At 38.4% G+C, this 25,564-nt stretch overlaps 3 protein-coding genes across 3 annotated transcripts in view; all 3 read right to left on the minus strand.

Annotated features, from left to right (window-relative positions):
- Window positions 1-1,039: 1,039 nt before the first annotated feature.
- Window positions 1,040-5,393, minus strand: LOC115431817 (extracellular calcium-sensing receptor-like). The gene is made up of 12 exons (XM_030152467.1): window positions 5,140-5,393; window positions 4,630-4,774; window positions 3,959-4,042; window positions 3,704-3,883; window positions 3,407-3,595; window positions 3,073-3,284; window positions 2,739-2,931; window positions 2,439-2,648; window positions 2,214-2,337; window positions 1,941-2,134; window positions 1,557-1,838; window positions 1,040-1,462 (listed from the first exon to the last, which is right to left on the minus strand). The coding sequence occupies exons 1-12, from the start codon at window positions 5,391-5,393 to the stop codon at window positions 1,040-1,042; spliced, it is 2,490 nt and encodes an 829-aa protein (XP_030008327.1).
- Window positions 5,394-8,217: 2,824 nt separating this feature from the next.
- Window positions 8,218-12,218, minus strand: LOC115431129 (extracellular calcium-sensing receptor-like). Its single transcript, XM_030151369.1, is given in 11 exon segments — window positions 8,218-8,640; window positions 8,744-9,000; window positions 9,003-9,024; window positions 9,117-9,434; window positions 9,526-9,735; window positions 10,068-10,613; window positions 10,758-10,946; window positions 11,055-11,234; window positions 11,318-11,400; window positions 11,507-11,745; window positions 11,965-12,218. Coding segments are annotated over 11 exon segments (2,721 nt in total).
- Window positions 12,219-16,081: 3,863 nt separating this feature from the next.
- Window positions 16,082-25,564, minus strand: part of LOC115431806 (1-phosphatidylinositol 4,5-bisphosphate phosphodiesterase eta-1-like) — a 73,588-nt gene continuing 64,105 nt past the window's right edge. Inside the window, 7 exon segments of the mRNA XM_030152456.1 lie at window positions 16,082-20,012; window positions 21,372-21,759; window positions 22,211-22,270; window positions 22,424-22,503; window positions 22,882-23,028; window positions 23,853-23,937; window positions 24,098-24,222. Of these exon segments, the coding sequence (XP_030008316.1) occupies window positions 17,299-20,012; window positions 21,372-21,759; window positions 22,211-22,270; window positions 22,424-22,503; window positions 22,882-23,028; window positions 23,853-23,937; window positions 24,098-24,222 (3,599 nt within the window). The 3' untranslated portion in view covers window positions 16,082-17,298.

The raw sequence follows: 25,564 nt of genomic DNA on the forward strand, positions 1-25,564 counted from the left end.
TCCTCCACAAGCAGAGAAGAGCTAGAGTCTCAGCTCCCTTCATGTACACCCTTTACAGTGGCACCATTGAGGGCATTCTAACCAGCTTCATCATTGTGTGGTACGGTGTCTGCATCGCCTGTTTCACTCCTGTATTCCCCTCTATATTGCAAGAGATCTCACTCACTCATCTTACAGCTTCCTCAGTCTGCAGCCATCAAGAAGGAGACCGCAGAGTCTTCTGGCCAGGACCAGCAAAGTCAAGGACAGCTTCATCCACCAGGCTGTCAGGAAGGTAAACTCCATCCCTGCTCTTACCCCTCTTTGCCTTTTACCACACACACACACACACACACACACACACACACACACACACACACACACACACACACACACACACACACACACACATACAGAAACTCTGAAGTCATCCTCATCTTTCACAACCCCAGTAAACTTGGCCCTGTCCACCACCACCACTTACTTGTTTACTTTTCAGTTCCTTGCTGTTTATAGTTGTATTCTATGTTAATCACATATATATTTTTACTATGTTGATTTGTTGCTTTTTGCACTGTGGGCCTTAGAGTTTTGGAATTTCAGTTTTCTGTGTGTGCTGTACATGTGGCAAAGCTGACACTAAAGGTGACTTGCACTTTAACTGGATTTCGGTACTGACTTTATGCACTGTATGTTCCCAAGATTAAAATGTGAATGACCTGTCATTAAACTCCACTAAAATTCATTTAACTCATTTCTCTCATATTAGAGAAATAAATGAACTTTAAATATATTTGTCTTGGTTGTGTCATGCAAATTCTCACCCACATTAAAGCAAATAACAGATATGTAACATACAAAAACTCACCCCCACCGTATTACTATATCATTTATTTTTCACATTTGTTAAGCAGAGAAATAAAATTTACATATGGCATGTTCATGTGGATAGTCAAGGCAGAAACATCATTATTCTAATCATTAAATAGATTATTTACAAAAGAATTTCAGTGACATTTTATTGATTAAAATATAAAATTTAGTGTCCACATGAAGACAGTTATCTACCCATCAGGTGTTTCTTAGTGTTTTTCTCAGGCCTCAAAAGAATAATGAAGCATTTTGGGGCAAAGATACAGAACAATAAACCATAACTAGAGGCTAGGATTGCAAAAATCTCAACAGCAACCACATATTTCCCAGGAGAGCTAACATAAGCAGGGACAAAGGCCACCCAAACAGCACAAAATATCAGCATGCTGAAAGTGATCAGTTTGGCCTCATTGAAGTTGTCAGGGAGTTTCCTGGCAAGAAAAGCCAAGAGGAGGCAGGTGCAGGCCAGCAGACCGATGTAGCCCAGAACCAGAGAGAAGCCCACCACAGAGGCCATGGTACACTTCAAAGTGACCTTTGACCCTTGGATACCCAAGTCACGGTGAGGTACTGGAGGACTGAGAGACAACCATATGATGCAGATGATGATCTACAACAAATGTTAATTTTAAAAAAAAGGTTTGGTTATATTTTTTATGTGTAATTGTATAAATATATATGTATAAAGACAACATTGTTCTCACCTGTACACTGGTGAACAGGCAGACACTTCCTCTCTGTAGACCTGGACCAAACCACTTCATCAAAGCTGCAGCACCAGGACGAGCCGAGCGGAAAGCTGCCAGAACCACCATGGTCTTCACCAGAAGACAGGAAACACAAAGTACAAAGCTGATCCCAAAGGCTGCCTGCTGGAACCGACAAGACCAGACTGATGGACGACCAATGAACACCAGAGAACACAGGAAGCAGAGCTTCAGTGACAGAAGAAGAAGGAAACTCAGCTCTGAGTTGTTGGCTCGGACCTAAAGGTAAATGACAATGAATGAACAGACAGAAATAACACACATCATTTTTTCATGAGAAAAAACAAATCAAGTGGTTGAATGTTTGCTAGTCAGTCTCACCATAGGTGTTTGACGGTAGTACAGAAAAACCACAAACACAGCTGTTGTCACTATGACACCAGACACAGCGACTGTAGTCAGAGTAATGCCCAGTGTTTCATTAAAGGACAGGAAGTCTGTCTGACGACGTATACAGACAGTTCGTTCAGTATTGGACCAAAACTCAGATGGACAACGTTCACAGTGGAGGGAACCTTGGAGAAGAAAAATAAAAATAAAGTAAATCTGTTCTCCACAGTTAAACATGGCTTTCTGCTATTTTAGTTTCCTCACCTGTTATATTACTAATTTCTCCTTCTCCACATGGAATACAGTCAAAGCAGCAAACAGGTTCTCCTTTCCTGTTGGCCTTTCGGGTACCTGGGGGACAGCTCTTACTGCACACTGAGACAGGAACCTGGAAATCATAATAAATCATCTTCTTAATGATGGAACCTGGTGAACTGACAAGTCAAGAGCAAGCAATGTAATTACAGTATTACAGAGAAATCTGTATACCTCACTGGATCCTGTGTTCCACTGAATAACTGACTCATTTAGGTGGATACCAAACTCATTCACTTGACCAACCACTACAAATTTGAGTGAACCATCAGGGGTTTTCTGCCAGTTAATAATGTCAAACCTTGGTGGAATATCAGCACCTTGGAAGTAAAACATTTCTCCATGTGGTGTGGAGATATTTACTTTGTTCAAGTGCTGTAAAAGCTGAAAAATAATTATTTATTATGCAAAGTACACTATCCATGTCACAATTTCCCTTTTAAGAAATATATGGCACACATGGACTTATTTTACCTCTCTGGGTTTGATGTGTTTTGCAGAGGAGCAGGTGGAGCTGTTGTTCGTAGGACTGTCTCTGTTTGGGCAGGAGAGAAGGCTGTGAAGGGCGTGAGCTGCTGCATAAACAGCAAGATACACATTATATGTTTCCCTTAGCTGAGACATGTCAGTAAAGACATCCTGCATCTTCTCCAGAGACTCTGTCCCAGTGCAGGGTGGTAGGGAAGATTTTGGAAGAGAATTATTACCAGGAAATGAAGTAGAAGAATTTGATGGATAGTCAGATTTCATTGAAGAAGAATGTGAGGAGAGAGGTGCTTTCTGGGATTGTGTAGCTTCAAGACTACATCCAAACTCTCTTTCCCATAATTCTCTTATAAACACATTGTCTGGATGATTATATGGGTTTAAACTTCTGAGATAATTTTCAAATCCAGGTATTGTTGAACTGCGTATGGCCACACCAACAACACCACTTGACAACTTAGAGATGGCAAGATCTTGCATTAGTTCATTACTAGTGCTCCAGGCCCCACTGGCCAGAAACTGTCTGTCAGTCACCTGTAATGAGAGGACACTAACGTACATTACAACATGTAACACAGTCAGCAATCTTCTTTGCTAAAACATGTATTCATGGCAAATAACCCAACTGGATTTACAGATTTCAAATATTCACTTACATTTCTCTCAGCTAGTGCAAGAAGTATTTGCCTTACATCTGTATGCCAACAAAAAATCAGTATCACCCTTGCAGTTGAAGCTTCAATTGTAATTGCTGCTTTTTTGGCATCATTCATGATTGCATGTTTGTTGACAATCTGTACAAAATCAATACAGACCCCCTTTCCCTGAGTCTCTTTTTGGAATGTCTGAAACAAGGAATATTTGATTGTTGTCATGTCTACTGTACACATGAAATGCATTAATGTATTTCAGAGAGATACATAAATATTAAAGGTAAGCATATACATATACACCTGTAAAGCGGAATGCCCGTAATCGTTGTTTGTTATCACCACTCCAACCCAGGCCCATTTGAAGCGTATAGCCAGTTGTGCCATGGCTTGAGTTAGGTACATGCTATTTTGCATTGTTCTGAAAAAACTTGGAAATTTGTGCCTGTTACTAAGACAAGGGCAACTTGCTCTGTAGCTAATCTGAAGGAAAAAGAAAAGGATTTTAAAAAGTGTCAAAAAGTGTCCTTATTTTTTACTGTGACAAATAAAACTCACAATTGGAACAGATAGAGGTGCCAACACTTCAGACACTACTACTGCTGTTGATGTTGAAGCAATTCCAATGAGCAAAGGAATAGTCTGACCACCTGATGAAAACATCAAATATATGATTAAATAAAGACATCTGTGATTATACATCTAAATTTTTATTTGGCACATTCTGTAATCCTTGATACAGAAGCCAAGAATAGCTGTGGATTTATATATTATTTTATGGTTGTTATCTGACGTTAACAAATTAATTAATTTGTTTTCTCAACACAACAAAGATCATTTTTTCGTGATAACAAATAAATTTATTTTGTTACTTCATAATAAGAACCTTATACAGGACCTAGATGCAAGCAAGAACCACATCCTCCACATTGCAGCTTTCACATGTGTTGTACAGAGCAGAACACACATTCAACAACTTATAGCAAGTTACGGTAACTACGAGAAAACAAAGTTTGTTATCTTGAGATAAAGTAATTAGTACGTTATCACAAGATAACCATAAAATATGTATGTCCATGGCCATTCTCGGCTTCCGTACCTTGAGTTACAGACTTTTAAAAATATTTTTTTTCACCTGTTTTCTCCTCAGTTCCCTCATTATTTGCAGACTGAATAGCAGAAACATTTGTGCTGCAGCTGCGTGCATCTCCTCCAACCAATATCAGAGCTGCCTGCAGAGCCCAAGGGTACAGGCCACAGCTATTCAGTATACGGTAACCCAGCTTCACTCCTTGCAGCAAACTGTTGTTACGATTTATCTCCTCCACCGCAAATACCATAGCATGAATATATCTCAGTGTGTATGGTCTGAAACTAAAACAATGAGAGGCAAAAGTGTTAGGGAGTTAAATACGTTTTAACCAGTCACAGCAGTTATCAATGAGAAATAAAAATAAATATTTATACATACAAATTTGAAATTGCTAAACAACGGCCATATCTGTATGTATCAATAAAAGTATCAAACAGTTATATCAATATAGCCTATATATTAATGAATAACTTCAGTAAATAAAATTGTATTACAATTTTCAATCTTTGAAATTTTTTTTCTGTATTTCAACATGTCATAGCACAAGGAAAATTAATACATACAAACACAAACACATGGATATAATACTGTGAAATAACTAAAAAATGAAAGACACATCATGGTACATGCTGTGATAAAATTTTACCTAATGCAACTGTCATAATATGGTTTTTTATTGAAGTCCTGCTCTGTTAATGAAGACATGAAATAGAGGTTAAAAAGACCCCCTATTATCACATCACCACCCTGAAAGAGGCCCATGTTGGTGTGTGTTTCCCATCGGGAACACACTGATGCCTGAACTCCTTCCAGTCCTATTTGTCTGCTCAGTACAGTGAGAAGCAGCAGAGGGAAGGATGAGGAGGACCATGGAGTCACAAACCAGAGAAACCAAGACATGGATGTAGCTGATCTGGAAATTTAAAATAAAAATAACCTATTTTAAGACAACACATGTATCAATCCAAAGTCAGATAAATTCAGTTTGTATACAAGCAAAAATGACTTACCACACCAAACCTGACAATTGAGTTCAACAAGTACAGGGAAAAAATGGTTAAATACCCTACAGATGGCATCAGACACTCTGCAAAAAACAAACTCTGTAAAAACCTAACATCTCCAAATCAAATATAACATCTTATTGTTTACCTGCAGAGAGAAAAGGGGCTAATAAAAAGACATGCATTACTAGTTTATGAAAATGCTGCTCCTATCACCAGATCATTTATCTATCTCTAACCCTATCTGCCCAAGGACAGAGTAGATGTGAGCTTTTATAAAAGATGCTCTTGCTTTTACAAGAAAGAAAAACAGATGACATAATCACATGAGCAAAAATTATCCCTCTCTAGTGTGATAGCATGTAAACAACTATCATGTGTAAAAGTGTGTGTGCGTGTGTATCATCATGTTTCACAAAAACAAAAAATGTTTTTTGTTTTTCTTTATTCTGGTGTAATCTAGGGCATATCTCAACCATATCAGTTTGTTGAAATGCCTGTTTTAACAATACTAACATTACAAGCAATGTAGATGGCCTGACAGAAGGGTTGAAAAGGGACAGAAACAATAATAATCCTTATGGAGTCATTCCAATGGCACAAGTGAATGTAAATGTTCTTGGAGCAGTGAGCTGCAGTTGATGGCACATGGGGCCATCTTCACATATTTTCCTCCGCCAAGGAGGTTATGTTTTTGTCGGCGTTCGTTTGTCTGTCTGTCTGTCTGTCTGTCTGTGTCTGTCTGTCTGTCTGTGTGCAAGATAACTCAAAAAGTTGAGGACGGATTTGGATGAAAATTTCAGGAAATGTTGATACTGGCACAAGGAACAAATGATTCAATTTTGGTGGTGATCGGGAGTGGTGGGGTAGGGGGGCCACTGATCTGCCTTGGCGGAGGTCTGTGCTCTCTTTTCTAGAAAAGCACTCGTAAAGCACAGACCTCCTACCAAGGCAGATATGTGCCCCCCACCCCTGATCACCACCAAAATTTAATTATTTGTTCCTTGTGCCAGTATCAACATTTTCTGAAATTTCCATCCAAATCCGTCCATAATTTTTTGAGTTATCTTGCACACGGACAGACAGACAGACAGACAAGGGGGGGGGCACTGATCTGCCTTGGCGGAGGTCTGCACTCTCCGAATGCTTCTAGTTATCAATCCTTTGGTCAACTGTAGTCACAGTAGAATTAGCCTATGTATAAGTGTTTTTAATGGCAGGGGAAACTGGAGGGCCGGTGGAAACCAATGCAGGATGGATAAAAAAGGTAAACTTAACACAGAAAGGCCCCATTCTGATGAGGAACTGGACACAGAACCTTCTGTCTGTGACACAGATATGGTAATCACTACACCACCAGCCAACATTGTTTACTTACAACCAAATCATTGCTGTGTTTTGTCATCTGTTGTTTGGGACAGCCCAGAAATCACATAGTGTATATAGTGCATACCTGAATTTACAGGAAATATATAAATATGCAAAATCTAAAATCCTAGTACCAGTAAAAGCTTTCACTTTTCTGGTTGTTTTGTGTTTGACTTTAAAATAAAGGTGAAGTCACAAAAATCCACAGCAGAGATGGATTTCTTTCAGTCAGTTAGGGTCCATGTAAATAGGCCTGACAGTGATGTAAGAAGAGGAGCAAGACAGGAAGAAGTAACCCATGGTGTTACATAATGTATGTTATATGAAAGCTTTGTTTCAGTTTAGTTACACATGTAGTTTGGTGCGATAAGGCACAATTCTTGCCAAAGCTACAAGAAGCCACTGTGCCTTTTTTACGTCTCCCTCAAGTTGATGCATGACATGATATGACATAGAGAAAAAACAGGAGTGTATAGCCTTTATGCGTGGAATGATTTGCCTGGTGAACTGTTTCCTGAATTGGTGAATATATTATGACATGTCATCTCTGTACAAAACCTATTAAATATTTGTGATACGCCTGTTGTACCCAGACCTATTGGCTGACAAATGTGTGTTGTTTACCACTGATACTGACTTAGTCTTCCCATGTCTACAGCTTTTGTATCTGAACTAAATGATCATAGTATGCACGCTGCTTTTGCAAACACTGTAAATTCAAGGTCAACAATGTATATTTTCTTGTTATGTGTCTGTGAGACTACCATTAGTATTTGTCACCAAAGGTTATAACAATGACCAAGTGGAGAATTTTATGATAATTTGCACCATTATGTTTGACATTTATCATATGTTTCATTTTTGTTGTGTCAGCTGTGTGTTGGTTGTTTTGTTTTACTTGTGGTGATGGCTGTTTTTTTATGCATGGCATTTATGTGCTAAATTTAGGCACTGACTTTATGCACTACATGTTCCTAAGATTAAAAAATGAATAACCAGTCATTAAACTCCACTAAATTCATTCAACTCTATTCTCTTTTCTCTCTTATAAGAGAAATAAAAGAATCCAAAATATATTTGTCTTGGTTTTGCCATTCAAAGTTTCTCTTGCATAAAGCAAATAACAAAGATGTGACAGAGGAAAAATTACTCCACTGTATTACTAGAACACTTATTCACATTTGTTATGCAGAGAAATGAAATTAATGTATGACATGTCCATGTGGATGATCCAGGCAGAAGCGTATTTATTTTAATCATTAAACAGATCATTTACAAATGTGTTTGAATGTCTTTTTTTTTTTTTTTTTTTTTTGATAAAAATGTAAAATCCAATGTCCACATGAAGACAGTTATCTACCCATCAGGTGTTTCTTAGTGTTTTTCTCAGGCCTCAGTAGAATAATGTAACATTTTGGGGCAAAGATACAGAACAGTAAACCATAACTAGAGGCCAGGATTGCAAAAATCTCAACAGCAACCACATATTTCCCAGGAGAGCTAACATAAGCAGGGACAAAGGCCACCCAAACAGCACAAAATATCAGCATGCTGAAAGTGATCAGTTTGGCCTCATTGAAGTTGTCAGGGAGTTTCCTGGCAAGAAAAGCCAAGAGGAGGCAGGTGCAGGCCAGCAGACCGATGTAGCCCAGAACCAGAGAGAAGCCCACCACAGAGGCCATGGCACACTTCAACGTGACTTTTGAACCTTGAATGCCCAAATCTTTGTGAGGTACTGGTGGACTGAGCAACAACCATATGATGCAGATGATGATCTTGGAAAAAGAACACATTTAAATGAAACAATATAAATTATGCAACATTCTACAACAGCAACATCATTTTCATCCCTCATTCCCTCAAAAACATGGTTCTCACCTGTACACTGGTGAACAGGCAGACACTTCCTCTCTGTAGACCTGGACCAAACCACTTCATCAAAGCTGCAGCACCGGGACGAGCTGAGCGGAAAGCTGCCAGAACCACCATGGTCTTCACCAGAAGACAGGAAACACAAAGTACAAAGCTGATCCCAAAGGCTGCCTGCTGGAACCGACAAGACCAGACTGATGGACGACCAATGAACACCAGAGAACACAGGAAGCAGAGCTTCAGTGACAGAAGAAGAAGGAACTCAGCTCTGAGTTATTGGCTCGAACCTTAAAGTAAAAGTTCAAACAGTTTTAATACAATCACTGGCCTATTTGTTTATAACAAAGAAATCAAGATCAAATTTCATATCCAATCTTACCATTGGTGTGCGACGATTATAAAGAAAAACTACAAATACAACTATTGTCACCACTGCACCAGACACAGCTACTGTAGTCAGAGTAATGCCCAGTGTTTCATTAAAGGATAGAAAATCGATCTGACGACGGATACAGACAGTTCGCTCAGTATTGGACCAAAACTCAGATGGACAATGTTGACAGTGGAGGGAACCTGTTATATTACTAATTTCTCCTTCTCCACATGGAATACAGTCAAAGCAGCAAACAGGTTCTCCTTTCCTGTTGGCCTTTCGGGTACCTGGGGGACAACTCTGACTGCACACTGAGACAGGAACCTGGAAATTATGTGAAATAATGTTTTCATGAACATGCTCTTTTGAATTGACACAGTAAGCATGTAATTGAACTTCCTGTTCATCCGAATACCTCATTGGACCCTGTGTTCCACTGGATAACTGACTCGTTTAGGTGGACATTAAACTCATCCACATGACCAATCAACACAAGTTTAAGTGAACCCTCAGGGGTTTTCTGCCAGTTGACAAGGTCATACTTTGCAGGAATATCAGCTCCTTGGAAATAGAACATTTCTCCATGTGGTGTGGAAATATTTACTTTGTTCAAGTGCTGCAAAAGCTGAAACAAAGAAAATATTATGCTAATTAATTCAAGCATGTCACCATTTTCCATGAAAGAAATGTATGTACATATCACAGGTTCTGGGAAAGGCACAAATGAATGCTTAAATGTGATTTATTTGTTAGTAAAATGTTTGAAACTTATATAATGCTTCTAATTGTTCTTCAGTACAGATTAGAAAAAAAAAAAAAAAGACAAAACAGCAGACAATTTTGACAGAACTGTTGTGACTCCAAAACTTTTGGCCATGACTCTAATGTTAGTTAGTTGGGGCCTCAACAGTTATCTCTGACTGTTATCCATAACTGTTATGTAATAGATGATTTTACCTCTCTGGGTTTGATGTGTTTTGCAGAGGAGCAGGTGGAGCTGTTGTTCGTAGGACTGTCTCTGTTTGGGCAGGAGAGAAGACTGTGAAGGGCGTGAGCTGCTGCATAAACAGCAAGATACACATTATATGTTTCCCTTAGCTGAGACATGTCAGTAAAGACATCCTGCACATCCTCCAGAGACTCTGTCCCAGTGCAGGGTGGCAGAGAAGATTTTGGAAGAGACTTATTATCAAGAAATGAAGTAGAAGAATTTGATGGATAGTCAGATTTTAATGAAGAAGAATGTGAGTCAAGAGGTGCTTTATGGGATTGTGTAGCTTCAGGACTACATCCAAACTCTCTTTCCCATAATTCTCTTATAAACACATTGTCAGGATGATTATATGGGTTTAAACTTCTGAGATAATTTTTAAATCCAGGTATTGTTGAACTGCGTATGGCCACACCAACAACACCACTTGACAACTTAGAGATGGCAAGATTTTGTATCAGGTCATCACTGGTGCTCCAGGCCTCACTGGCCAGAAACTGTCTGTCAGTCACCTGTAATGAGAGGACACTAACGTACATTATAACATGCAACACTGCTCACATTTTTTTTTTTTTTTTTTTTTTTTGGGGGGGGGGCGTTTTTTTTTTTTTAACAATGGTCCAAATTGGATATACATATTTCAAGTATTCACTTACATTTCTCTCAGCCAATGCAAGAAAAACTTTCTCTACATCTGTATACCAGCAAAAAATCAGTATCACCCTTGCAGTTGAAACTTCAATTGTAATTGCTGCTTTTTTGGCATCATTCATGATTGTTTGTCGGTTGACAATCTGTACAAAATCAACACAGACTCCCTTTCCTTGAGTCTCTTTTTGGAACGTCTGAAACAACGAGTATTTGATTGTTGTCATGTCTACTGTACACATGAAATGCATTAGTGTATTTCAAAGAGATGCATAAATACAAGAGGTAAGCATATACATATACACCTGTAAAGCCAAATGACCGTAATCAGTGTTTACTATCACTGCTCCAACCCAGGCCCATTTGAAGCGTATAGCCAGTTGTGCCATGGCTCTTGCTTGGTAAATATCACTGGGGATTGTTCTGAAAAAACTTGGGAATTTATGCCTGTCACTGAGACAAGGGCAACTCGCTATGAAGCTGATCTGAAGGAAAAAGAAAAAGAAATGGCTGATGACAGGGTTTCATCAGAGGTTAAATTTTACTGTGTAAAACTCACAAGTGGTACAGAGAGAGGTGCCAATACTCTGGACAATACTTTTGCTGTTCCGGATGAAGCAGCACCAATGAGCAAAGGAACAGACTGACCACCTGATGACAATAATATGATTACCTGAAAACATCATTCATTTCCATACACTATAACCATGTCAAACTTTTTGCATATTCAGTTCACTATGTGAATATCCAGTCATACCTGTTTTCTCCTCAGTTTGTTCATTCGCTGCAGGCTGGGGAGTAGAAACAGTTAAGTTGCAGCTGTGTTCGTCTCCTCCAATAAGTGACAGAACTGCCTGCAGAGCCCAAGGGTATCGGCCACAGCTATTCAGTATATGGTAACCCAGCTTGACTCCTTGCAACAGAGAGCTATTATGGTTTATCTCCTCCACTGCAAATATCATCGCATGGATGAGTCTTATTGTTGGTGGGTCGAAACTGAGACAGTGAGAGAAAAAAAAGTATTTGGGAATTAAATACCTTTTAGCCAAATACAAGTTGGAATAGTTGGAATTGAATAGGAGTTGATCATTACATGTGTTTTCTTCATTTCCACAGATATGTAATAGCACAACAAAAATAAATACATACAAAAACAAACACATGGACACCAAACTGTCAAATCAGTAAGCTAATGGATTATTTTGAAAATGTTACCCTTTGCAAGGTTTATGATATGGCTTCTCTGTGAAGTCCTGCACTGTAGCTGAAGTCATGTAAGAGAGGCTGAATAACCCGCCAATAATCACGTCACCATCCAGTGAAAGGCCCTTGTTACTCTGTGGACTCCATTGAGAGCATAGTGTTGGCTGAACCCCCTCCAGTCCAATCTGTCTGCTCAGTACAGTGAGAAGCAGCAGAGGGAAGGATGAGGAGGACCATGGAGTCAAGAACCAGACAAAACAAGACATGGATGTAGCTGGTTTGGACCTTGAACATAGACATAAAAGTTATCCTAAAGTTAAAAAAAATAATAATAATAAAAAAGAATATGAGGTATAAAAAACAAAAACTGATATCAAATCTGACAGTGTGACAAGCACAGGAAAAATGGTTAAAATCCTCAGACAACATTCATCTAATCATCAAAGACAAATAAAATATTTCATCAGCTATCTGCAAAAAGAAAGCACATATACATAAAAATATGTTTCATTTTGTTAAAATGGTGTCAGAACATAAACATTCATATCATTTATATCTATCCATATACATGAATCACACCCCCTCCATTCTGCTAAAGTGAAGTGTTGATGTGAGTTTTTATAACAAAAAAGATTCACAAGAAGGAAAAACAAGTGACGTAAACCTGAGCCACATGTTCACTGCGCTGTAGAGTGAACACGTGAGCAATTATAATGTGTGTGTGCATGTACTTTTACACAGTCATATTATGACTAGAGGTTTCTGAAAGTTGATGAGCCAATTTTATGTTTAAAATATGCAAATATTATTTAAGTCTAAATTTATATAAATATTTGCAGATTTCTTTTTTCTCTTTGTATTTCATGTTTCACACTGAATATTTTCAGCATGTCTTCTCCGCACTTTATTTTTTTATAACTTACTTCTGCCAACTGTGAAATTTCCTCATGGTGGGATGCATAAAGTCTTATCTTATCTTATAACCTTTAGGCAGTCTAATTGTCATTACTGGGAGTCAGCTGGGAACATCACTCACAGATTGGGTGTTTTGCTCAGAAAAAAATCTTAGAAAAAAGAACTGGAAGGGCTATAGGTTGTATTTCCTTTTTCAAATATTAACAAATCACCTAAAATTCTCACTAGAGTGTTTAGAATAAATGTCTCTGAAGTTATGCAAAGGATGTGGGTGTACTGCGTTATAGTGGTATATGTACTGCCTCATACTAATGGTCCAAAGGATTTATGTGACCACTAGAGGGAGTAGTGAGCCTCAGAAAGTGACAAGATGGGATGAGAACCAAGTGAATTAAGAATTAACAAACCAAGACCCAAGAACCAAGAATAAAGAAACAAGTGGTACCAGGCACAGCACCCCCTCCCCTGCACTTATTGTAGCTTATTTTAGCATTGAGCCAGCTGTTCATCATGTCTATGCCTATGCTGATGTCAGCATATCAATTGCCTCTATATATGTGCCAAGTTTGAAGATAATTGAAACAAAATGGATGTTTTCATAGACATTTGAAATTTCGCCCATTACAGGTAAATGAGAGAAGAAAAAAGATATTTTAAAATTCATTAAAAAAAATTGGAACTTTGATCTACTTTTCCCAAAATGTAACCACATTTATTCTGGGTCACTGGAAATCTATCACCCCAATTTGGTATGAATTCAACCAATAGCTTTCCTGCCACAGACATTGGAGATTTTGCCCATTATATGCAAATGGGTAAAATAAAAAAGATTTTAAAAATTCCTAAAAAATTGAAATTTTGATCTACTTTTCCCAAAATGTAATGACATGTAGTCTCGGTCACTGGCAATCTATGAACCCAATTTGGTATGAATTCAACCAATAGTTTTGCTGCTACAGACATTTGAAATGTTGCCCATTATATGTAAATGGGAAAAAAATAAAGATTTTAGAAATTCTTAAAAAATTTTGAACTTTGACGTACTGTTCCCAAAATGTAATCAGATCTATTCTAGGTCACTGGCAATCTATAAACCCAATTTGGTATGAATTCAACCAATAATCTTGCGGCTAGAGTGTTAACAGTCAAACAAAGAATCAAACAAACAAAACAAACTGAACCAAAAACAACACCCCCTGCCTCCACTGGGCGGAGTAATGCCTTTTAAAGTCAAAGAAAGTGAGAAAATGATATAAGCTGGAAGTACAGTTATTTTCACTACTGAACACAGCTCTAAAAGGAGTGATCCAGTCTGTGGATACATAACATTAATCTGTTGGTGTTTTAGTAGTTGGTGGTAGTCCTGTGTTCTGGTATGTGACTTCCACCAGCTGCTGATAATTTGGGAAAGCAGCACTACATATAACCCCTTTACAAACATCATACACTTATGAGTCTGGTTTGTCCCTGGTAGAAACTCTGAAACATTTCAACATTTCTGCACATATATAAACACCATAGAATCATTCAGGAAGCTGATGTGGACTGACTTCCAAAGATGAATGCAATCTGGTGCAGTAGACTGAAAAGCTTCTCAGGACAGGAGTCAAGGAACTGAAGAAGGATGCTGATGATGAATAGTGCAAATATATCTGTACTTGTCTATCTGTGTTGTCATAACCTAGGAGGCCAAAGAGGAAGCCAAGAACATAGACATATAAGGCCTCAACTTTGCCATATAGATCTTACCTTTTGGAGGGATGTTCCCTGGTCAGATGAAGCAAAAGTAGAACTTTATGGCCATAATATAGAGGAGAGGTAGGAAGGAAGGCAATGAAAGTTGGTGACTCGTAAACTCATTTTCCTAGATGAAAGACTTCAATTCATAAAACATGTGGCAACATGAAGAAGAATTATGTTAGATTTTAAAAATTTCACGCAAACAACTAAACAAGAATGCAATAATCCTAAAATAGCAAAATGTGGTATAAGGCCGTAGTACATTTTTTGGATAGACCTTCACATAATTCTGTCCTTAATTCAATAGAAAATGTTTAAGGCCAGCTTGTGCAAGGGCACACAAACCAGACACAGTTGACAAGTTCTCGGCCAGAGTGTGGTATGAAGCTTGTTGAAGATTGTTACTCAGTGACTGATACACAGTAATTAAAGGCAATGTCACCAAAGTGGATGCAAACGTTTGATCCTCTGATAATGCGACAAAAAGAAACTAAAAATGTTCCGTTCTCCTCATTATTATTCATCAAGTTTCATTTCTTCAAAATTATTAGGGGATACATAGTGAAGTGAAACCAAATGCACTTAACCCAGGTCTGTGTAAACATCAGATACATGTATTATAAGGATGAAAATCTGTTTTCACACAAACTTATGGGTCTGAACTTCTTTTGGGGGGCAAGTTGCTAAGAGCTGTCAGTTAAGAGAATGTCAATGTATTGGATTGTAGAAATATGAACTGCCTTATACTGATGGTCAAACAGACTCGATCTCCTATGGTGAGGAAAACTAACATGACAAAAAGTGATGAACTGGGAGATTAAAAACACTAAGAAACCACTTTTAGAGTTAAAGAAAGTGACAAAGTGATAAAAGCTAGGAGCACTGTTGTTTTCACCACTGGACACAGCTGTAAATGAAAAGAATGTTTATGAGATTGATGGTGAAATCGCAGTTTTTCTTCTACAAGGGTGAGTTATTATGTGATGTTAATATATTTACTATGTTCACAGTTTATTGGAGTAGGCCTGTTGTGTTCACAATTAAGGATGACCAAGTGACCAAGAAATTAATTTAAATCAATGCAATGTTTCCTGATCCCATAGAAATGTGTATGTGTGTGTGTGTGTGTGTGTGTGTGTGTGTGTGTGTGTGCATAGAGTTTTACATACAAAAATATAAATGATGTCATTTGAATGAGCTAAGGTCAGGAGGGTTACTGTGATATCAGTATCAGTATAGAGGCAGTCGAGGTTGCATCAGTACAGGGATTTGCAAACGCAGAGCAACAGGTGTGCCATCTGTGAGCTCCATTAAAGTAATTTCACGAGCAATTACATCCAATTATGCATAAGGTGCATGGGAATACATTAGGATGTTTGTGATGCACAGTGAATAAAATTTTAACTTTGCATCAACATTTTATTGTGTCAAACTTTATTGTTATTTAACAGAACAGAGCAGAAAAAACATGAAATGTGTTGAAATCAAATATTGCAGAATTTTATTGCATTGGTAGGAAAATGCTCACAGTCCTCTGATGAGCAGCAATACAAAGAAAAAAAAGGATGATTTAACACTGAAACAATAATAGAAAAACTGCAGTTTTACCACAGTCCCTTCCTTAGCATGGCCCTGTACGTTTGTTACTCTTTTTTTTTTACCATTTAGATATACAAAATAAAATAATAAACCAGAACCAACAAGAAATTATTTTGCAGTTTGTATCAAAGCAATTACAAAAATAAAAACCTTTAAACTCCAAATCTTTAAAATTTTCAATTATGTTTTTAAAGTCTACAAATCACAGAGAGCAACAAGTCCAAGCAGGGAGGTTTATGTACTGTATTGCACCCAATACAAGCAAGCCTATGTCCTCTGTTGTATCCAATGCAACTATTATTGTGCAAATGTTGAGCAATGCAACATCTATTGTATAAACTGGTGCATAGTCATGCTTGACATGTTCACAGGTAACATGCACAAACATACATGTAAATGTACAATTAGAACTGGATCTTGAGTAAAACCCATCTTAAAATAAAAACAATGAAAAGAATATTTACACACAACACAAACAAAGAAGTACCACTGAAAAGGAAGGAAGACTTAAATTTAATATTTGAAAATATGAATCCAATATAATAAAAGTGGCTCTTTGACTATACTACACATTCATATGATACAAAAAAAAAACATTCCCTCTCAGCTTGAAACCAATTTATCATTTTTTTTCTTCTTCTTCTTCTTTTTGCTTCATAGTCAGTGTACGCATTTTGACAGTAAATCACAAGGACAAAGATAACAAGTATCTGTACAATCAGTCTAGGAACCCAATAAGAAGGAATCCAAGTTCCCGATTACATTTACACATTAAGCAGAATATCAACAATACACTGCCAGACTAGAAAGACCATTCACTGAATAGACACACATTTCATACATAAATCCATGCTGTCACATCCAACCATGGATCACATGTGATGTTTAATTAATATCGTACAGACTATACTGTCTTCCAGAAATAGTCACTGAATAGGATTTCTTTAACTGTATTGAGGGTAAACTACTGCCCTGACCACATGAGAACAAAGACTGGTAAATATTCATTCCCTTATTCACATGTCTTGCGATGAAACTGAACATGAAGAACCACTACTTGATCCTTAAGCTCAGTTTACATTATAGTCAGAGCTACAGTCGAAGTAGAAAGTACACCTCAGGTTCCGACGCAGAATGCGAGGAGTTTGGAGTTGGAAGAGAGTCATCTGTATAATAACGGTCTCCATAGTGATCCCCATTTCCGTAACGCAATGACGTACAAGCTCCTTCAGGAAGCCCCCTGTCCTCCACACGACCAAGATAGCCTGCTATGTAAGAACCAGTAGAGTGACGGTTAGCTGGTGGATTTTGTGAAGCCGGTTTATTTCTTAATACCACCCCACCGATGCTGGCGGTATTACTTATCAGTACGCCGGCCCGGGGTTTTAGGGCCTCTTGCTGTCTTTCGCGGGCACGGCTGTTGATGTGACGTACTCGGCTTTGGCTGCGAGAAGACAGACGACGGGTGAGAAGTGGTGGGGAACCCTCTACGTTCTCAGGAGCACATGGGGCTAAGTTACTTGCATCTTGTTGGGATGCTGAGGATTTTGCTTCCTGATGCAGCTGTGGAGACTGAGGCCTGTCTCTGTCGTTGTCATCCCCTTCCAGACTGACCAGCTTGCGAAGTTGTGCAGTAAGTGGATCACAAGACTGTGACTGTAAAGATACTGTCCCCGTGGCACCCATCATCCTCTGCTTCCTCATTTGGGGCGTGATAAAACTCCGACTAATAATATTATATTTGCTCTGGAAGTTGCATGATATGTCTTCAGAGGTCAGATCTCCCAGAGACTTGGACTTACATTGACCTGGTGCTGTGTCTTTGGGATTAGATGGGGAACAAGTTGAGGAAGGACCTAAAGTCATCTTCAGTGAATATCTATTTTCAGGCTGTGACTGATGTCTATTATTATAAAGTGAAACAGTTTGGCTCCATGGCTGCTTTGCTGTGTATGACTGTGTTTGACTTTGTCTATGTGGATGAGGTTTGTGAAGAGCCGAGGCCTCTGATGTGGGTGTGATGCGGTTGTAGTCGACATGACTGTACATTGCATCAACCTCAGAAAAAGGAGAAGATAGAGCTTTGTCCCTACATGTGTTAACAGATACTGCAGAGTGGCCTGGGAGATTTTCAGCAGAGGAGGAACCATTTTGGAAGCATCTTACAGACTCTCTTTCCATCTCTTTATATCCTATTCTATCTTGGTTAGATTTGTTTAGCATCTGGCTGCCACAATAGTTTCTTTGTTGCGTGTAAGGCCTGTTAAAATCTCTCTTGTCACTGCCATTGTCATGATAGCTTCGGGGAACAGGGTAGCTGTTCAGATGGAATGGACTAGATTCGTAGGACCTACAGTCTACAGGTTTGTGGAAGGAAGAAGGTTGAGAGTTTGTCTGATGTTGATGGTCACTGGGCAGTTTGTATGAGGCTTGATTCATTGGAGAGGAATGTTGTGGAAACGGTACATGAGACACATGGGAAAGAGGCTGCTGCTGGGGGTCACAGAATGACGCAGGCTTCTTTTGATGGAAGTAACTGGTAGCTGTGTCAGTGTTTTGGTAAATAGCATGTCGTTTGGTTGGACTTGTGAGTCCCTTCCATGGGCTGCAATGTCGCGGTGATGCCAAAATCCTCTCTAATGGGTCCTCATCAACATTAATTTCTACCTCTGTAAAACCATTTTCAGCTGAGTCATAGAAATCCTGGTAACATTTGTCATTTAATGACAAGCCCATGTTTGCTGTGGAAGTATCTCGCTCTCGCTCTGATGTTAGTACTGGGGGATCGTACACCTCCTCATACACACTCTCTTCCTCCTGCTCAACTTCTACGCTTCCACTTTTCTTTATTTGCAAATGGCCTTTACCTAAACACTGATTGAGTTTTGCTGGTGAGGACCCTAAGGTGTTTGATGGGGTGCTTTCCGTACCATCTGCCTGAACACTGACTGTCTGTTTCTTCAGGTTGTACACTGATACAGGTGATAGGACCTCTTCATCCAGAATAGTATAGACCTCTTCAAGCTCAGCAGTTTCAGGGCTGGAAAAGTGAGTCTGAAGAGGTGGGTTTGTATGGGAAGTTTTGCACGGGGAAAGAACATGATTTGTTCTCTGAGCTTCCTTTTGAGGACTGACTGGATAATCCTTTTGAATAGGACTCTTGAGAGGAGATCTGAGATCTTGTAATACTTTCCCTGTGGAAGGCCTGAAGTTTGAGTGATGGGACGGGGTTCGATCATGAGATAATGCAAAATCATTCTGATCCACGGTGCTATCGAACTGGCCAATCAGAGCGGAGATAGAATCGCATGTGTCTTGTTCATTGTCTAAAGACACAGCATCAATGAGTCTAGAGATGGTGCTATCTTGCAAATAACCTGGACTTGTCAACACACAGTCTACACTGACAGGGGAACGAGGAGCTGCAGATGAAAGTGCAGAAGAGGACGATGAGGAGACTGATGGTGCCACTGTGAACATTGTGCTGTTTGATGAAGTTTCTGGTTTATCCGTTCTCATCTGGCTGTTCATAGAAGGGGAACTGTAGGACAATTCATCTGTTCTTGTTGAGATGATCCTTGATTTGCTGATTGCATTATCTTTTGATGGGTAGTTAACATAGTCCACTTCATTTGGCATCCTTCCTCTTCCAATAACCAGATAAGATGCCTCTTCTATTTGGTCCAGTTCTTTATTTCTGTGGATGCATGTCTTAGACTGGGAAGAGCTGCTTAGTTCAATAGAGGCTGATGAGTTAATGAGAAGGTCAACAGAGGAAGATCTGGGCCTGTCGAAGGAGCAGGAGCCTGTAGACACACGAAAGTGCACAAAAGAAGAGTAAATATTTACTCATGATTTAAAACAGTAGGTTCACCAACAACTAAATGATGACAATTAACAGTCTGGCCAATGCAATACAACAGCAATACACAGACAAATGGATCACCATGTGGACCGGTGAAGGGGAAGCTGGAGAATGAAGAGGATTATAAAAGGAAGAATACATGTTCGCAAACATCAGATAAGGAAAGAGATGGTCAAATGGGGTTGTTTTGATCAAATGGGATCAAATGACACAGCAATATTTTTATCAGACCACTGCTGCACAAAATACACTGGGTGGACGCAATACTGATATGTTTCTGAACAATGCAACCTTCAGATAAGAGGTATTTTAGATTACCTGCAGGAACATCCTAGTCAGTTTTCTACTATAAAGAAACACATGAAGATGGGACAGAAAAGGCATGTTAAGGTATCATGGAGAGTAGATTGTAGTCTGGTTGTTTATAAAGTTACATGAGGTTTAGATAGTTATTACAGGAAAAAACATAGAAAGAAAGAAGAGAGAGAAACAGCTTTAATAACAATGTAAAAAGCAATTTGATGGAAAATGCTTCCATAACGGCAAAGTATGTAACACTTATCAGTTGTCTAAATAGGGAAAGAGCAAGTGGTATAGTGAGAAAAAAATATGTGAAATAGAAAAATAAAATGTGATTTTCTTTTCTGCCACAGCAGTTATGTTTAAAAACATTCATTCATCTATATCTTTGCACTCCAGAAATGTTTTAGAGGTAATACACAGCCAAAGAACAAGCCTTCTTATTTCTGCTGTGTGCGTCAATGACAAGTCTGTTACAAGTGATATGTCGAGGGTTCTGTCTGTATATGTGCTCTATGTCCAGAGTTTTTTCCTCTCAGACAGAAATGTGCAATAAATGAGAAAAACAGAGAGTTATATCATTTTGGCTGTGTACGCTGCATGTCGGTTTTATTCACTGAAGCTACAAAACAGACAATGCAAAGGTAAATAGACCATTATACAGTACAGAATGAAGATTATGCGTATTAATATTAAGAAGAATTGTACTTGAAGTGGTTTTAAGGAAAATGTTACATATGTTACCTTTAATAAATGTAATTTCAAAGAATCTTATCAGAAAATTCAGAGCAATTGCATGATGTAAAGAAATACAACTGCTCCCTTAGTTGTCAAAGTAGTGACTACAGCATGTTGGTTTTTTTTGTTTGTTTGTTTGTGTTAGATAATGAATCGCAAAATGTTCTGATGCAAATTTAAATGGTATAAATAATTTGATGCAGTTTGCAAAAGTTGTAATGTATATTTAAATCTGTGACTGTGAGGAGAAGAGAATACTAACCAATGACACTGTCTGTACCCATATTGTGCTGTTCCTTATCTGGAGAGCAGATGGATAGCTGCCCTTGGAGAAGCCTGTCTAAAGGCATGGACATAGGTCTGTGGATCAGGGGAGATCGGGGTTGGTAACGTTTCTCCACCCCTCCATCCTTCCCTGACGTGCCTTGTCCTCCTGCCCCTGCGCTTGTGCCATTCTTTTGGTCTGATATAGAAGCTACTGACTCTGATAGCGCCATCTTGGTCTTCTTGCGTCCTTTTGCGGGAGCACTGGCAGTGCGCCGCAAGAGGTGATCACTGAGGGAGCGTTTCCGAAGGCCACCAGAGCTTGTATCCACAGAGGACTTGGAAGAACGGTTAAACAATCCCCTGATACCTCGCAGCTGATGACCCTGGAAACAGAACAAACAGTCAGTTAAAAAGAAAAAAAATAATAAAGAATTATACATAACTCTTTTCACACATAATGGCTTAATATTAGAGTGGTATAATGTACATCCCCATGTTTATCACATTAAACAAAAAAATGCATGCTTTTATGTGTATTGCCTCTAGATGGCACCCTTACCTTTTAGGTTACCACAAAGAGCAATATGCAAAAATGCATGCATGTCTATATTTCAAAATATAGCATTTTTGATGACAAGGAGAATGGCAGGAAAACAACAATTGCGAAAAAGAATTCAGAACAAAATAGACTAAAGTAAAAGTAAAAAGTACCACACTCTTGTTTAATGTCACACAAATATTTCATTGAAGATACAGCCGACCACAAACTGCACTTTTGCATTCATGCATTACTGTTTCATGCAGCAGCACACAGAGTCTGGGGCATCAGGATACCTTGTTAGATCCTAGAAAGTGCATTATGGTAAAGCTGGGATTCAGGACTAGAGGGCTCCACTAGAAAGACAGAGGATTGAAGGTTGATCTTACATGGACTGAAGTGTTGAAAGGAGACATGTTTGACATTTTATTTCCAAATTCGCTCTTATCTGAACAAAGAGCATCACAGGGGAAACTCTAAAGTAAGTATGCGCGCCAGACAGCACTTACCTTCCCATAGACATCATGCACTGATACATGCACGAAGATGGAAGCCTCCGTCAGTCCCTCCAAGTAAACATGTCTATATCCTGTTGTTAGATATCAAGGGAAAAAACATGTGAGCGGCAGTGAGTCAAAGAAAGATAACAGCCGTCAGCAGTGTCGTGATTGTATAGTTGTTGCCTGAAGAGAGGGCATGAAGGGTTCATGGACAACTCTGATGGAAACAGACAACAAAAATAACCTGCAGAGCCACAGGTCTTTACTATACAAATCAAACACATCATGGTTTAGAAAACTCAAGATAATGTGCCCTGTAGCAATAGCATTTCTAAAGGATGTCTGTTTTTAATGATACAAACTGGTAGTGACAAACTGCGCCGCCTCTTTAGATCATGTCACTGACGCACATGTTCTTTTTTTTATTTTTTATGAAACCTGAAAATACAGAGGAGTTCTGCACAAACCAGGCATTAAGCTGCTGAAGGCAACTGTCCGTTGACCGATAAAGTCTCTTCCAATAGGGTCATGGTCCCAGACGAGGAATCGCACTAGAGCCACCTCTGCCATGTGAAGGGTAAATGACAAAGACTCCTCCCATACTGGGTTAAAGCCTAAAACACACAGTAGATGCAAATATAGATGAAATACACTCATTAACACATATATACATTCATTACAACATATGTTTTTAGTAAATTCAGGAAAATATTGTGACAGACATGCATAAACTTGAGTTTGTAGTGACGTGTCAAATTATGTATTTCAAGGATCAGTGGCCCCCACACTAATCCCATAATACTGCTGAGCTCCCAGGGCTCCATAACCTTTCCCAGAGGAGGCGTTTCCCCTCCCCCCGCTGACTCCCCTCATCTGTAGAGACATGTTAGGGGTGACACCGGTAGACCCCTCCATTCTGCTTCAATTATGCCTCTAATTAATTAATCTGCTTTATAAGCCTGGTGGCGCTGCACAGCTCAAGGTATAAAACGCAGCATCTGTGACAAATGAATTCTATGGTTTTAGCTGTTTTATTGGAATTAAGGCAATAATAAAAGTTGAAACATTATCAGACTATGTCCTTTAACAACTTATTGATTTTGTATGGCTGCTATCTTGGCCAGGTCTCCCTTGCAGTATACATTCCAGATCCCAATGGGACTTCCTGGTTATAAAGATAAATAAAATAAAAACATAAATATGTGCTATAATATCTATAGTTATCATAAAGTATGTATTACTGTATTTTATCTCTACAAAGTATTTAAAGTTTGATTGATGTGAGAACACTTGAACTACAGTCTCAGTCAGTGACATAAAATCATCATTGTGCCACAATCAGATAAATGTCATTACAATTCAAAGTTATTCTTGAGGTATTGTTTTTCCTAAATAACATATTATATTTCAAATTGATGTGAATGTATGTGGATCTTACCATTGTCATCAACAACTCGTGTCTGCTCTTTGCAGCAATCAACTGGCAACCCGATAATCTCCACCTCGACAAACGGATCAATGATCTGTAAGAGAAGGCCATGAAATGACAAAAGTGACAATCAATTCGACTTCTTTTTCAAACACTCTCATAAGCTGTTGAATACGTCTCCCAAGTGAGGTGTTTGAGTTATGGAGATGCTGACAGACAGAGCATTCATTGCAGATGTTTGAATGGTTTTGTACCTCTCCACGGTCCCCCAGCATGGAGTCTGGAGGTTTGGGCAACTGCTGTCCACTAATGATCTTGAGAATGAGCTGCTTCTTTGGGTAAGCTGGAAGTGGGTCATCACTGAAAGGGTTGAAGGAGCCTGGAGGGAAAATATCAGGAAAGCAATGTGTTTGATTTATGCCATCACTTAATCTTAAAACAGTAAACTACATGTTTTTAAAGTTAACAATACCATCTAAAAACTATGTTTAACTATTATGCAGTGTTGTATAGTAACAAAGTAATAATACTTCACTACTGTACTCAAATATGTATTATTGTGTATTGCCTATTTGAAATTAATTAATTAACATAGATTGTCATGATTAGGAGATATTATCACATTTATTAATGATTATATTTGTAGTAAATATTTAAAGTGCAAATAAATATTATAGTTTATATTAAAAAAGTTTGATTATGTAAATCTGATTGTGTGTGAGGTGACTAAAAAAGTGTATGTGAATGGTTTGTATGGAAGTTTTGTGTTATTGTGAAAGTATATATTTTTAAAAAATGTGTTTTAACAAAGCAAAGGAAGCAGAATTAATTCAATTAATAGTTTGTAAAAAGGGGGTGTGAGTCCATAAGTTATATTTCTTCCCACTCCTTTTCGAGCGCCAAAAATTTTGTTTGACATGTTTTATGGTTCTTTGTTAACTGATGATTTCATGTGCTTGAAATAAAACTAAATTAACTAAATATGTTTTGGAATAATTTGTACTTAACTGAGTATTTTTTATCCTGTTAACTTTCACTTTTACTTCACTACATTTCCTAACTCAATTGCATACTTCTACTTCAGTACATTTTTAATGCACAGTATCGTTGCTCATTCCAAAAAAATAAATGAAAGGAATTTGGTGTTTTCACCGCTGAGATTACCAGTGACTGCAACAAAGTCAGGAAACTGATTTGTCATTGGGTCTAATTGCATAATAAGCAAGTGCAAACGACAGTCCACACTCAACCTGTCGGCAATCTGTTGACATGAGCAGCAGTATAACATTCCAAACTCTGACTGCCTTTGGCTGTTATTAACATTTAATTTTACTTTTGTTTTCACTACTTGAGTACATTTAATTGTAGATTACTTGATGTACTTAAGTATTGTAAATACTACACACTTAAAGACTTTAACTTGAGTAGTATTACTGAAGTATTTTTTTGGTAGGGTACCTGTACTTCTACTTAAGTGTGACTTTCCAGTATTTTATACAACACAGCTATTATGGAATGATACAAAGAGGATTATCTCGAGGTGCATACAAGCATATTTCACAATATGTAAATAAAATCTAGTGTTTCTAGAGTGTTACTTTTACTTATTGCGAGATGCATTAGTTCTGCTGTTTAAGTAAGGTAACTGTTGTGCACTAATATTTCCTGCATCTACAATAGAAGGAGCTGCAAAATATATTTGTAGTGCATAAAGTCAAAAG

The sequence above is a fragment of the Sphaeramia orbicularis genome, chromosome 13, assembly GCF_902148855.1.
Source record: "Sphaeramia orbicularis chromosome 13, fSphaOr1.1, whole genome shotgun sequence".
Lineage (NCBI taxonomy): Eukaryota > Metazoa > Chordata > Actinopteri > Kurtiformes > Apogonidae > Sphaeramia > Sphaeramia orbicularis.

Excerpts from the sequence above, each read along its gene's own strand:
- LOC115431817 (XM_030152467.1), bottom strand. The coding sequence starts at position 5,393 with ATGTCTTGGTTTCTCTGGTTTGTGACTCCATGGTCCTCCTCATCCTTC. Across the intron at positions 2,338-2,438 it reads GGAACACAGGATCCAGTGAG|GTTCCTGTCTCAGTGTGCAG; the intron begins GTATACAGATTT and ends TATGATTTCCAG. Across the intron at positions 1,463-1,556 it reads GCCTGTTCACCAGTGTACAG|ATCATCATCTGCATCATATG; the intron begins GTGAGAACAATG and ends CATTTGTTGTAG.